This window comes from Hyla sarda, chromosome 3 (assembly GCF_029499605.1).
Source record: "Hyla sarda isolate aHylSar1 chromosome 3, aHylSar1.hap1, whole genome shotgun sequence".
NCBI lineage: Eukaryota > Metazoa > Chordata > Amphibia > Anura > Hylidae > Hyla > Hyla sarda.
The window spans coordinates 295,395,894-295,411,351 of record NC_079191.1 but is presented as its reverse complement, the minus strand read 5'-3'; the positions used below and the strand labels follow the sequence as shown (position 1 = coordinate 295,411,351).

At 49.0% G+C, this 15,458-nt stretch overlaps 1 protein-coding gene across 10 annotated transcripts in view; it reads right to left on the bottom strand.

Moving 5' to 3' along the window:
- The window catches only part of EGLN1 (egl-9 family hypoxia inducible factor 1), a 501,918-nt gene that overhangs the window by 145,360 nt on the left and 341,100 nt on the right, over positions 1-15,458 (bottom strand). For 3 of the 10 annotated variants that reach the window (XM_056566912.1, XM_056566908.1, XM_056566909.1), the window contains one exon: positions 2,646-2,684. The exons of 4 other annotated variants lie outside the window; for them this stretch is intronic. In XM_056566912.1, coding sequence (XP_056422887.1) covers positions 2,646-2,684 — 39 coding nt within the window. Of the gene's footprint in view, positions 1-2,583; positions 2,685-15,458 lie in introns of those variants that run through there. 3 more of the 10 variants (XR_008891419.1, XR_008891417.1, XM_056566913.1) reach the window with 2 other exon arrangements.

The window sequence follows — 15,458 nt, the reverse complement described above, 5'->3', positions numbered from 1 at the left end:
CATTTTTATTGGGGAGTGGAGGGGGGCTGTGTAGGGGTATGTGTATATGTAGTGTTTTTTACTTTTGATTTTATTTTGTGTTAGTGTAGTGTAGTGTTTTTAGGGTACAGTCGCATGGGCGGGTATTCACAGTAGTTTCTCGCTGGCAGATTGAGCTGTGGCAGAAAATTTGCCGCAGCTCAAACTTGCAGCCGGATACTTACTGTAAACCTCCGCCCATGTGAGTGTACCCTGTACGTTCACATTGGGGGGGGGACATCCAGCTGTTGCAAAACTACAACTCCCAGCATGCGCTGACAGACTGTACATGCTGAGAGTTTTCGTTTTGCAACAGCTGTAGGCACACTGGTTATGTATCACTGAGTTTGTGACCTTACTCAGTGTTTCACAATCAGTTTGCCTCCAGCTGTTGAAAAACTACAACTCCCAGCATATACAGTGCATGCTGGGAGTTGTAGTTTGCAACAGCTGGAGGCACACCGGTCGTGAAACACTGAGTTAGGTAAAAAAAACTCAGAGTTTCACAACCAGTGTGCCTTCAGCTGTTGCAAAACTACAACTCTCAGCAGTCACCGACAGTCAATGGGCATGCTGGGAGTTCTATCTTTGCAGATGACACCAAGCTTTGTAGCACAGTACAGTCTATAGAGGATGTGCATAAGTTACAAGATGACTTGGATAGACTAAGTGTCTGGGAATCCACTTGGCAAATGAGGTTCAATGTGGATAAATGTAAAGTTATGCATCTGGGTACTAATAACCTGCATGCATCGTATGTCTTAGGGGGGATTAAACTGGCAGAGTCACTGGTAGAGAAGGATCTGGGTGTACTTGTAGATCACAGACTACAGAATAGCATGCAATGTCAGGCTGCTGCTTCCAAAGCCGGCAGGATATTGTCATGTATCAAAAGAGGCATGGACTCAAGGGACAGGGACATAATACTCCCCCTTTATAAAGCATTGGTACGGCCTCACCTGGAATATGCTGTTCAGTTTTGGTCACCTGTCCATAAAAGGGACACTGCGGAGTTGGAAAGGGTGCAGAGACGCGCGACTAAACTAATATGGGGCATGGAACATCTTAGCTATGAGGAGCGATTAAAGGAGTTACAATTGTTTAGTCTTGAGAAGAGACGTTTAAGGGGGGATATGATAAACGTATATAAGTATATTAATGGCCCATACAAAAAATATGGAGAAAAACTGTTCCAGGTTAAACCCCCCCAAAGGACGAGGGGGCACTCCCTCCGTCTGGAGAAAAAAAAAGTTTAGTCTCAAGGGGCGACACGCCTTCTTTACCGTGAGGACTGTGAATTTATGGAACGGTCTACCTCAGGAACTGGTCACAGCAGGAACAATTAACAGCTTTAAAACAGGATTAGATACATTCCTGGAACAAAATAAGATTAATGCTTATGAAGAAATATAAAATCTCATCCCTTCCCCAATATCGCGCCACACCCCTACCCCTTAATTCCCTGGTTGAACTTGATGGACATATGTCTTTTTTCGACCGTACTAACTATGTAACTATGTAACTATGTATTTATGCAACCAGCAGATGCACCACTACAACTCCCAGCATGCACTTTAGCTGTTTGTGCAAGCTGGGAGTTGTAGTTATACAACAGCTGAAGGAAAAAATGTGCCTCCAGCTGTTGCAAAACTATAAGGGCATGCTGGGAGTTGTAGTTATGCAACCAGCAGATGCACCACTACAACTCCCAGCATGCACTTTAGCTGTTTGTGCAAGCTGGGAGTTGTAGTTATACAACAGCTGAAGGAAAAAATGTGCCTCCAGCTGTTGCAAAACTATAAGTCCCAGCATGCCCATAAGGGAATGCTGGGAGTTGTGGTGGTCTGCCTCCTGCTGTTGCATAACTACAGCTCCCAGCATGCCCTTTTTGCATGCTGGGAGCTGTTGCTAAGCAACAGCAGGAGGCTGTCACTCACCTCTTGCTGCTGCTCCACTGCAGGTCAGTCCCTCGCTGCGGCCCTCGCTCCTGGGGCCCCGATCCCAACAGGGACACCGGGGATCGGGGTCCCCAGCACCCGGGGTCTTCTTCCCGCACCCGCTCACGTCCTCCGGAAGAGGGGAGGAGCGGGTTGCGGGAGTGACACCCGCAGCAGGCGCCCTGATTGGTCGGCCGGTAAACCGCCCCACGAATCAGGGCGATCGTGAGGTGGCTCACCCCTGCTGGCTCCGGCTGTTCGGGGCCGTCAGAGATGGCCCCGATCAGCCAGTAATTCCGGGTCACTGGAGACCCGATTGACCCGGAATCGCTGCAGATCGCTGGACTGAATTGTCCAGCGATCTGCGGCCATCGCAGACATGGGGGGGCATAATGACCCCCCTGGGCGATATGCCGGGATGCTTGCTGAACGATTTCAGCAGGCATCCGGCTACGGTCCCCAACCGGCTAGCGGTGGGGACCGGAATTCCCACGGGCGTATGGATACGCACTGCGTCCTTAAGGACTCAAAATGCAGGGCGTATCCATACGCCCTGCGTCCTGAAGAGGTTAATACCAGCAATATACGGCACCTAAGAAAATATTAGTTCAAAAAGTGTTTTTCTTACCCCCAACCTTCTTCATATCATCATAGTCATATGTAGAATACAATAGGGAAAGAGTCACTCACTGTTCAGTCGATTATATTCTGGGCAGATAAGATGTTTCCCTGTTCCAGAATAAGATAGAAATGAATACTGTGAGAGGCACAGAAGAGTTAACGTTTCCCCAAGCTTAGCGAGATAGCAGACTTTATAGAGTTACAAGAACAGAGTAATTACCACTAAGAGGACCACCAAGGTAGAATTTCTGTGGCTAGTAACTTTACCAGGTAAATGCGTAGAGGCAGGTGTTCTATTGGTAATACAACAGTAACATTGCCAGTGTTAAAGAGTACCTGTCATCATCTAAACTTTCCCTGATCCCCCTCTCCATCTGTCCCTTACTCTAACTATGCCTATCCCTGTGTTTATTGAGGTTTAAAACGCTGTGGAAATACCTTTTTTTTATCCATCTTCATTATCTCAGGAGCACTGTCTTTCTGAGGGAGGGAAGGAGGCGGGTCCCAGCAGGCATGATGTCACATGAAGCCTGGCCGGGACTCTGCTTCTGACAGTCTTCCTGTATGCTGCTCTCCCTCTGCAGCAGTGTTTCCCAACCAGGGCACCTCCAGCTGTTGCAAAACTACAACTCCCAGCATGCCCAGACAGCCAACAGCTGTCCGGGCATGCTGGGAGATGTAGTTTTGCAACAGCTGGAGGCACCCTGGTTGGGAAACACTGCTCTGCAGTGTGCATACAGACTAAGTACAGGGGAGGGACGGCAGCCTGTCTCTCTCTCTCCCCTGTGTCTCTCTGCACTAAAAAGTCAATGCTGAGAACCAGGGGCGGTGGGAGCAATTACAGAGGCAGTAATTAAGATGAATGTCAGGAGGGGGGGGGGGGGGCACTGAGCAGGGAGTGCAGTGAGATAATACAATGTATAAGATAATGTGTGGTGAGGGCCAGGGAGAACACAGAGCAGGGGGAGGGGGAGGTGACTGGCCTCTGTTATATGAGAGGCATGTGCAGGCTTGTAGCTCACAGGCTGGGAGCGAGTCCTGAGCTGAGAGTACTGAACTTCCGGTGGAAGGACCAGAGCCCTTTCAGCATTAGTCCTAAAAGCTGTACACTTACTATGAAAAGCATAGGAAGCTGCCTGCAGACCAGGCATAGAAGAGAGACCCCTAGTGGCCAAAAGTATAAAATGAAAAAACTGGTATAAATATTAATATTTTTTAATGAAGATATATTACAATATCTCTTCATTAATGATTATGAACAACATATTAAAAGTTTTTATTGATGACAGGTACTCTTTAACGGAACATTTCCATGGCTAGTGGACTGTAGAGGGTTAATGCATAGGTGCAGATGTTATATTGATAATACACTGGTAACCTTGCCGGGGGTACCAAATCCAGTAAACCAAGAGTCACCAAGGCTAACATTTCCATAGCTAATAAACTTTGCAGAGTCAATGAATAGGTACAGATGTTATACTGATTACACACAAGCCTTGCCGGAGTTACCGGAGCAAATAACCAGAGATAGCCACCAAAGTTAAAGGGGTACTCCCATGGAAAACATTTTTTTTTTAATCAACTGGTGCCAGAAAGTTAAACAGATTTGTCAATTACTTCTATAAAAAAATCTTTTAGTCCATTTTACGAACTGTCCAGAGCAGCATATGTTTGCTTTTGATTTTCTTCTGCTCTGAACGCACTCCTTGGCAGCACGCCAGGAGTTTTCCACGTGACTGCCTCATCACGTGGTGCCTCTCCTTCACCCACACAGCTTTGGGACGGACCATCTCAGATCTCAAGTAGGGGGTGAGACGCAGCATCGTCTGTCACTCACCATACTCCAACTTGCAAAGTCTCACCACTTCTTCCCTCCGGCCGCTCTTCTCTTCACCACAGCCCTTCTCACATTCCTCCAATCTGTCTTCCCTTCTCCAACGACCATCAGCCCGGCACCTAAATATATCATAGACTGGTCCATCCCGCGCTCTCCCTCCGGGGAAGGATCGCAGCTCTCAGGGAGAGGGAGGGGGGGGGGTGGAGACCTCCGCTGCGTGCCTATGGCATGACGCCCTGTTGACCTTTAGCCTTTACTATTTATTGTACCTGTTGTATGTCATTTGATCATGTCTGATGAAGGGGTCAGTTCGATCCTGAAACGTGTTACATGTGTATAATATTAACTTTAAAAAAAAATATTATTTCTCAAGTCACCACGTTTATGGAGTTCCTGGCAGCTCATTGTAAACCCTCAAATGAAAGGTATTGCTGATCCTGAAGGTATTTACTTTTGCTATCAGCAGCCAGAACTCCCTGTTGAGTTGCTTTTCGCCAGACAACCCCTTTAAGTGGCTGGATCAATAGCAATCACAGCCTTTAAAAGATCGAATGACAGGTGCTGCACCTGTTGACTGCCCAATTACCACCTCTGCAGCATGTTTTTGTGTTGTCGATCCCGTTTCCATACTAGCTAAAGGCCTTCACCAGGCCTGTGTGTCTGCCACTCTAATACAATTTGCCTCAGGTAATAGCATAGCATTGAATGATATAAGCAATCTAATGATTGCTTATAAAAATTCCCTAGTGGAGCTTAGTGTAATTATTTTATAAATGTAAAAAAGTTTCTACCTTAATAGAAATTCTATTTACCCCCTTTAAAACAAACAAACAAACAAAACAAAACAAAAAAACTAAAATAAATAAAATAAAAATATTTGTTATAGCTGTAATAGATGTATCTATGTTTTCCTTCCATGTAAAAAAATGATTCATTTAGGAGCCCCCTTCCCCATCTGCCCCTCCCCTCTCTGCTCACTTCATCTGGCCCCCACCATCGTCTGAAGACTTTGAACAAAGAAAACCCGGGGATGACTCAGGAGTGGCATGCCTTTCCCCCTAGCAGGGGGTGGGAACCTATTCTAATTAAAGAGGTTATATAAATCAGGAGCCTGCTTAATAAAGATCAGAAGTATTTTACCACTGACCAAGTGTGTCTGTGTAAATTACTCCAGTGCATGCACAAGAAATCAAAGGCCTTTTTTGTATTTGGTCGGGAGTAGGATACTTACCAGGCTATCTGATTAAATCTATATCAGAATTGGCGCCCAACGTGGGGCACTGGATTTTTTCAGGCTCATCGGCAAGTTGCTGGATACGGAGTAGAGATTTAAACAAAGGCCAGATGGCAGATGGAGCTTGATCAACTCCAAGTGTGTGGTAGGACATTCTTGTACCTAGCCAAATGTACCCCTGTCTCCCCTTTGTCTTATCTTTCTGCTCTAAGACGATTTGCTTGTGACTCAAACGAGTCAGGTAATCTCACCCAGTGTTATTTTACCCAGTACCTGTCATTTAAGTAACTATCTACTACCCGAGTGTGTATGAAGTGTGTGTGAGTGAATAAGTAGGATCCTGGCAGGAGGGTAGTCAGGGAGAATTGATTTTTGGTGCAGGACGCCAATTAGCTGGGCCTATGTCTCTTAGGGAAATTGAATTTTGGAGTAGACTGGCATTGGACTGTGTGTATTCTTAAAATAACATATTTCCAGGGACTCCCCAAAACAAATAACATATTCTCGGGACCCTCTTTGCATTGTAACTCATTGTCACGATTCGGCTTCCAGGTAGTGGATCCTCTGTGTCAGCGAGGGATTGGCGTGGACCGTGCTAGTGGACCGGTTCTAAGAAGCTACTGGTTTTCACCAGAGCCCGCCGCAAAGCGGGATGGTCTTGCTGCGGCAGTAGCAACCAGGTCGTATCCACTAGCAACGGCTCTACCTCGCTGACTGCTGAGAAGGCGTGGGACAGAAGGACTAGGCAGAGGCAAGGTCAGACGTAGCAGAAGGTCGGGGGCAGGCGGCAAGGTTCGTAGTCAGGATGGGTAGCAGAAGTTCAGGTACACAGGCTTTGGACACACTAAACGCTTTCACTGGCACAAGGCAACAAGATCCGGCAAGGGAGTGCAAGGGAGGAGACTAGATATAGCCAGGGAGCAGATGGAAGCCAATTAAGCTAATTGGGCCAGGCACCAATCATTGGTGCACTGGCCCTTTAAGTCTCAGAGAGCTGGCGCGCGCGCGCCCTAGAGAGCGGAGCCGCGCGCGCCAGCACATGACAGCAGGGGACCGGGACGGGTAAGTGACCTGGGATGCGATTCGCGAGCGGGCGCGTCCCGCTGTGCGAATCGCATCCCCAACGGCCAAGACAGTGCAGCGCTCCCGGTCAGCGGGACTGACCGGGGCGCTGCAGGGAGAAAGACGCCGTGAGCGCTCCGGGGAGGAGCGGGGACCCGGAGCGCTAGGCGTAACAGTACCCCCCCCCTTAGGTCTCCCCTTCTCTTTGTCCGGTAACTGCCTCCCCTGGGATGAGGACACCGGGAAAGAATGGAGGATTTCCTCAACGGCAGGCAGTACAGCAGGAGTGGGAATGGGGAGGGAGGGCAGAGGGCGAGGCCTGGCACGGGGCAGTGTGACACCAGGACGGGGACCATGGGGAGGCACAGAGGCTTGCCTGACGGGACTGGGAGGGGGGGAGAGGCACTTCCTGTGGCAGGCAGAGTCCCAGTTCCTGATCTCCCCGGTGGTCCAATCAATGGTGGGGGAATGAAGCCGGAGCCAAGGCAGACCGAGGAGGACCTCAGAGGTACAGTTGGGGAGAATAAAGAACTCAATCCTCTCAAGGTGGGGTCCAATAGACATGAGGAGGGGCTCTGTGCGGTAACGCACGGTGCAGTCCAATCTGGCTCCGTTGACCGCGGAAATGTAGAGCGGCTTAACGAGACGGGTCACCGGGATGCTGAATTTATTAACAAATGACTCCAAAATAAAATTTCCAGAGGCACCGGAGTCCAAGCAGGCCACGGCTGAGAGGGAGGAGTTGGCTGAAGAAGAAATCCGCACGGGTACCGTGAGACGTGGAGGAGCAGACTTGGAACCAAGAGACGCCACACCCACGTGAGCTGGGTGCGTGCGTGCGTTTCCCAGGCGTGGAGGACGGATAGGGCAATCCACCAAGAAATGCTCGGTACTGGCACAGTAAAGACAGAGATTTTCTTCCCTACGGCGATTCCTCTCTTCCTGGGTCAGGCGAGACTTATCCACTTGCATGGCCTCCTCGGCGGGAGGCCCAGGCGTAGATTGCAACGGATACTGTGGGAGAGGTGCCCAGAGATCTAAGTCTTTTTCCTGGCGGAGCTCTTGGTGTCGCTCAGAAAAACGCATGTCAATGCGGGTAGCTAGATGGATGAGTTCTTGCAGATTGGCAGGAATCTCTCGTGCGGCCAGCACATCCTTGATGCGACTGGATAGGCCTTTTTTAAAGGTCGCGCAGAGAGCCTCGTTATTCCAGGATAATTCTGAAGCAAGAGTACGGAATTGTACGGCATACTCGCCAACGGAAGAATTACCCTGGACCAGGTTCAACAGGGCAGTCTCGGCAGAAGAAGCTCGGGCTGGCTCCTCGAAGACACTCCGGAGTTCAGTGAAGAAGGCCTGGACTGTGGCTGTGGCAGGATCATTGCGGTCCCAGAGCGGTGTGGCCCAAGACAAGGCCTTTCCTGAAAGAAGGCTTACTACAAACGCCACCTTAGACCGTTCTGAAGGAAACAAGTCCGACATCATCTCCATATGCAGGGAACACTGAGACAAAAATCCGCGGCAGAGTCTGGAGTCCCCATCAAATTTGTCCGGCAGGGACAAGCGGAGGCTAGGAGCGGCCACTCGCTGCGGAGGAGGTGCAGGAGCTGGCGGAGGAGATGGTTGCTGCTGTAGCAGAGGCAGAAGTTGCTGTAACGTGGCGGTCAACTGCGACAGCTGCTGTCCTTGTTGGGCAATCTGCTGCGATTGCTGAGCGACCACCGTGGTAAGGTCAGCGAGACTTGGCAGCGGCACCTCAGCGGGATCCATGGCCGGATCTACTGTCACGATTCGGCTTCCAGGTAGTGGATCCTCTGTGTCAGCGAGGGATTGGCGTGGACCGTGCTAGTGGACCGGTTCTAAGAAGCTACTGGTTTTCACCAGAGCCCGCCGCAAAGCGGGATGGTCTTGCTGCGGCAGTAGCAACCAGGTCGTATCCACTAGCAACGGCTCTACCTCGCTGACTGCTGAGAAGGCGTGGGACAGAAGGACTAGGCAGAGGCAAGGTCAGACGTAGCAGAAGGTCGGGGGCAGGCGGCAAGGTTCGTAGTCAGGATGGGTAGCAGAAGTTCAGGTACACAGGCTTTGGACACACTAAACGCTTTCACTGGCACAAGGCAACAAGATCCGGCAAGGGAGTGCAAGGGAGGAGACTAGATATAGCCAGGGAGCAGATGGAAGCCAATTAAGCTAATTGGGCCAGGCACCAATCATTGGTGCACTGGCCCTTTAAGTCTCAGAGAGCTGGCGCGCGCGCGCCCTAGAGAGCGGAGCCGCGCGCGCCAGCACATGACAGCAGGGGACCGGGACGGGTAAGTGACCTGGGATGCGATTCGCGAGCGGGCGCGTCCCGCTGTGCGAATCGCATCCCCAACGGCCAAGACAGTGCAGCGCTCCCGGTCAGCGGGACTGACCGGGGCGCTGCAGGGAGAAAGACGCCGTGAGCGCTCCGGGGAGGAGCGGGGACCCGGAGCGCTAGGCGTAACACTCATTGTATATGTGTTGTGTCTTGTTTTGTCTCGTGTCCATGAATTACGTGTTAAGCTAGCTAATGTATTACTAGATCTAGTTCAAAAGTGTTTGTTGATTGAATTCTACTGTGTTAGTGTTTTAAAAGATATCTTCTAAAGTACAGGAGGGGTTTCAGTTGTGCAAACAGCTGGAGGTTTTGCAGCTGCAGCCCACTGTCCACCAAGAAAGAGAAGGAAGGGGAGGGCCTTGTGGGCTCTTGCTGAGAGAGGGAGATTTTAAGTGCAGGGTTGAGGCTTGCTTACATTGCCTGTTCAGCCTCTCTGTGTTGTGTTGAAGGAAGCAGGGGGGCTGAGCAGGGGGGGATAGTGTGTGCAGCACATAGACAGAATATTGGGACAGTGAAAGTTAAGGAGAAGAATAGAGTGAAGGATTTGGATCTCAAGAGAGATGGGGCAAAAGATTGTGAGGCCAGAGAAAAGTTTTTTGGCATGTGACTTGGTGGCAGAAAGAGAGGGGGAAGGGAATGTGAGAAGAATAGATAGGCTGTTAAAAGTATGTGGGATACCATACACAGCGGGGGGGGGGGGGGGGGGGGGGGGGCGTTTACAACCTGAATTATGGAGAATAGCACTTAGAACAAAGAAAGGAGTCTTAATGGACAGAAAATTGCTCAAGTCAGCGGAAGCATGGTTTAGTATGGCTAAATTTGTACATAAGGAGGGATGGTTAGAGCAAGAAATAGAAAAAGGGGACCAAATTATGTGTCTATCATAAATGTGAAAATATAGATGAAATACCTTCTGTACCATCTGCATCCAATGTTGGAGGGTGTAATCAGCCACCACCATATCCTTATTGATCATGTTTTCATTGTGGTGCTCAAAATTCCTTATGGAATGATATTTGTTATAGTTGTGGCAGGCACAGGCCGCACCCTAAAATCTCTACCCCCATTGTTTCTTCCTCCATATATCCCATGCTTTCTCCATATGGAGGTAGCCATGTTACCACTCCCAGAAGTGAAGTTCCTCCCATTTCCGCCCCTAGCAACCATGTCAACTCATCATGTACTCCCACTTCCACCCTTAGTAACCATGTTCCCAATGCCGGAAGTGAAGTTCCTCCCACTTCCGCCCTTAGCAGCCATGTTGACTCACTCAGTATTCCCACTTCCTCCGCCCCCAGAAGCCATTTTGGGACAGTCACTGTTCCAACATCTTCCTCCACCCCCAGCAGCCATTTTGGGACAGTCACTGTTCCAATGTCCTCTTCTGCCCTCAATAGCCATATTGAGGCACCCACTGCTCCTACAGTTCCTTCCATTCCTAGCAGCCATCTTGCTACACCCATAAAACCTGTCCTTATCTACCCTGTACTTAACTTAGATGGTTCCTATCATGTCCCTCCGGTACCTGTTCTCACTCTCTCTACGGATGGATCAGAAGACAGTGAGGAGCAGAAGGATGAGAAAAACAAATCTGAGGTAGCCAGTGGAGGCATAGATCTGGCAGGAGTGGCCCCAACTCAGCAGTTCCAATCTCACACATCTGCTGCTGAGGTTATCTTCCCTGTGGACCCTTATGGACCAGGACCCCATCTCAAAGGACGAGGGACCCAACTGGCACCTACTTGGCAACTACCAACCACCATGCCTTTTACACCCAAAAGTGTCAATATGTCAGCATATGACCCAAGGAATCAGTCTGAGACCCCTTTTGAAGACACCCCATCAGCTTCAAGGTGGCCCAAGGATTATACACGGGGCAATGCCCCTCATGATGCCCCTACTATGTATGGTACCTTTAGCCCTTCTCAAGCAGCTACTCTTGTTGCTCAGCTCCCAGACCCAGAAAAGCAATCAATGCCCTTTTACCGTAGGATCCGGGAAATCCAACAGACCTACTCAGCTTCATTGAAGGATCTACAGAGGATATTTCAGATTAAGGCTGGGGATGCTTACTGGCCAATTATGGAACCTGATCTTAGGAAAGGACACTACCCTGAAGATACCACATACCAGTCAGGCACCTATTTCTGTGAACGCCTGTTGAAGTGGGCCCAAGACAGATTAGCCGATCAAGCGACCAATGTCCATGATGTTAGTCAAGACAAAGGCAAATCGGTTGAAAAATTCTATGCCCGACTCAAGCAACTCTTCTATGACCTTGTCCAACAAATCACATTCACAGATGTTGTCCTCTGCTTTTGTCAATGGCCTGAAGGCTCCCATAAAGAAGGGCCTTGTACCGTCACGCCCGGAATACAGAGTGTTGACCTTGATACCCTACTCTAAGTGGCAAAAGGGTTAGAGTCCAGCCATGCTCTCACCAAGAAGCCAACCCCTCTTATGATGACTGAGGACCTCCCTAACCCACCGCCTGGACGACGCCAACCTTCAGTCTGTTATAACTGCAACAAACCTGGGCACTTTCAAAGTGACTGCAGATCCCCAAGAAGATCAGACCCCCATCAGGGCCAGTATTCAGGCAATTACCAGCACCAGAAACATAATGGACTCCCTGGTACACCAGACCCCAGGTACTACCCAAGCCAAGGACAAAGACTCGTGCAGAACCATATGGATCTGCTCCCATAGGATTTGGGCAAGCCTGTGTCTCACTCACCAGCTATGGCAGTATCAGCAAACAACAAAGATGGCCCTTTGGCTAGAATTACTCTACCCATCGAGGGACATCCCATCACTTTCCTGATAGACACAGGTGCAGCCAGAAGCGTTATTAGGGCTCAAGATCTACCTGATCCCTCTTTCCTGTCCACCACTGATGTCTTCTGTGTGGGTGTTGATGGTATCCCTAGGAGCAGCCCACTCACGAAGCCTCTACAGATTTCTAATTTTCCTCACTTGCTGGCTAGATTTGTTGCTTCCTCCACCTGCCCACTCAACCTGCTGGGTGCAGACGTCCTGTCAAGACTGTAAGCCACTATCCGATTTGGAGAAGATGGTACCATCTCTGTGTCCTCTCCATTAGAGACCGAGGATATCTCTGCCTTGTGCTCAATCCCTTTACTCCTGGCCCTGGAACAAGCTTCTCCAACCACTATACCGCCTGAAGTGTTGGCCCGTATACCGGAATATCTGTGGTCAACTGGACCTGAAGAGATAGGTCGCCTAAGAGTACCACCAGTGCCTGCTGTCCTTAAACCAGGAGCACCCCTTCCAAGGAATCCGCAGTACCCATTGAAGAGTGCCCAATCAGAAGCAATCACTAAACAAGTTCAGACCTTAATCAACAATGGGGCTCTTACACCCTGCACATCTCTGTGTAACACGCCTCTGTTTCCAATTAAAAAGAAGACTCCAAAGGGAGAGCCTGAAAAATACAGGATGGCTCAAGACCTGAGAGCTGTCAATGAGGCCACAGCATTGGATAGTGCCTCCTACTGCCAAGTATTTCACATTCGTGGACTTATCTAATGCTTTCTTCAGTATACCTTTAGATCCGAAATGCTGGTACCTATTTGCTTTCACTCATGAAGGACAATAGTACACCTGGACCGTGATGCCTCAAGGAGCTCAGAACTCCCCTAGCCAGTTTTCCAAGGCCATGACTCTCATCCTATCCACTTGGCAAGCGCAGAACCCATCTATAGTGCTTCAATCATATGTGGATGATCTCCTTCTGTGTGCTGACGACCTTCCATCTGCTGAGAGACACTCAAAGCCTGCTCTGTTACCTAGCCGATCAGGGTTGCAAAGCCTCCAAACAGAAACTTCAATGGTGCTCCACCTCAGTTGTGTTCCTTGGTCATTACATTTCGCAAGGAACTAGACACCTTACTCAGGACAGAGTGCAAACAATACACAACCTTCCAATACCAGCAGGGCCCAAGGCTCTACATGCTTTCCTAGGATTAATCTCTTACTGTCGGTTATGGATCCCAGAGGCCTCTCTATTGATGCAACCACTCTATGACCTTGAAGACAGACCCCTCTGACCTTCCTGAGGAAGCCATTTCCAACTTCTTCAATCTAAAAAATGCCATCACCTCAGCACCTGCTCTGGGACTACCGGACTATGATAAGATTTTTAAACTGTATGTGTCAGAGCGACAGGGACATGCTACTGGAGTCCTCTCTCAGTCTCATGGCAACAGAATGCGACCAATAGGCTACTACTCCTGCAGACTTGATGCTGTGGCCAGAGGAAACCCATCCTGCCTTAGAGCTGTGTTTGCTGCACAAGCACGTCTGGATAAAACTGCAGACCTAGTTCTGGGACACCAACTCATTCTTCTGGCTCCACACGAAATCTCTGCTATACTAAACCAGACTCAAACCAAACATCTCTCCACAGCACGGCATCTCAGGCTCCAATGCTCCCTGTTGATACCCGACAATGTCACTCTACTGCGATGCAATGTATTTAATCCTTCCACTCTGCTTCCACTTCCTGAGGGGGGGAGACAAAGGGAAAGATGATGATGAAGATGGTCATGAGGATTCCAGTCACACAAAACACTCCCATGAACTCATGAAAATGGAAACCGCACACTTGCCAACTGTAAGTGAAACCCCTTCTGCCCAATCCAGACCTCACTATGTTTGTGGACGGTTCAAGATTTGCAGACGAACACGGAAGATACCACACAGGATATGCCGTCACAACAGAAGATGCAGTACTAAAAGCTGAGGCCCTACCTCCTACCATGTCAGCACAAGAAGCTGAACTTCAAGGCCTGACCATGGCATGCTGCCTGGCATAAGGAAAAACAGCAAATATCCACACAGATTCGAGATATGGTTTTGGCATCACACATGATTTTGGAGTCATCTGGAGAACCAGAGGCTTTCTGACAGCAGCGGGAACACCAATGAAACATAGCATGGCCATCAGGGATCTGATGGATGCTCTACTCCTCCCAACTCAAGTGGCGATTCTGAAAGTGAGGGCTCAGGGACGATTGAACTCTAGGGAAGCAAAGTGCAATCACCTAGCGGATTCTGCAGCCAAGCAAGCAGCCAGAAACTCACAGTAAGAGAAGAGCAGAGTGGAAAATACTTCAATGCGGGCTCTACAAACCCTACCAGTGGACAAATCCCAACTGAAAGAACTTCAAGAGGCAGCAAGTGCTGAAGAAAAAGCCATATGGAAACAGAAGGGGGCCATGTTGAATAGGAATGGCTTATTCGAAAATAACAGGAAACCCTGCTTACAAAGAAGTATGTATCCAGCAGTGGTACAGTGGGCACATACATGGTGCTGTTCATCTGTCAAAAACTCTCATGAATGCCCTCATCCAGAAATATTATACAGCACCAGGGATCACGCCACTAACAGACATTTACTGCAAGTCCTGCGCTATTTGTGCAAAATGTAATCCAGGCCGTACAGAGAAGACACCCCAGAAACACCTGGCAAAACCATTATATCCATTCCAAAGGATACAGATCGACCACATCCAGATGCCAAAGAGCGGAAGATTTGAATACGCCCTTGTGGTGGTGGACATGTTCTCGGGATGGCCGGAGGCCTACGTGGTAGTCAATATGATAGCCAAAACCATGGCCAAGAAACTACTCAGTGAAATAGTGTGTCGGTATGGAGTACCAGAAGTAATAGAAAGTGACCAAGGACCTGCATTCACAGCCACATTGACTAAAGAAATTTGGTCTGCACTAGGAGTTACTTTGTCTTTTCACACCCCCTATCATCCCCAGAGCAGTGGGAATGTTGAAAGGATGAATGGTACCCTTAAAACGCATATGTTGAAAATGTCCCAAGAAACTGGTTTGCCCTGGCCTGATAGTTTATCCATAGCCCTCTATAGTGTCAGATACACCCCTAGAGGAGAACATTCAATATCCCCTTATAAGAACTTGTTCGGCACTGCTCCTAGATTAGGGTGTTACTATTCTCAGCAGCTACAAATGCAATCTGATGCCCTAACTAATTATGTGACCGCATTGTCAACAGAGTTGACTAAGATACATGCCCGAGTGTTTTCTTCTATTCCAGATCCTGAAGCAGATACTGGAACTCACAAGCTATTGACTCGTGATTGGGTACTAATAAAGAAATTTGTGAGAAAGAACCCTCTCAAGCCCAGATTTGATGGTCCATTCCAAGTCTTGCTGACCACAGCCACTTCAGTTAAAGTGGGAGGGAAGAACACTTGGATCCACGTCTCCCACTGCAAGAAGGCATCAGCACCAGAGGACTAAAAAGCTACGCTGTCCAGACCATGATGATTATACATATCCTTTTTTCAGTATCTATGGCACTAGGCCAAGAAGTTTCCATTACTCGAAAAAGTG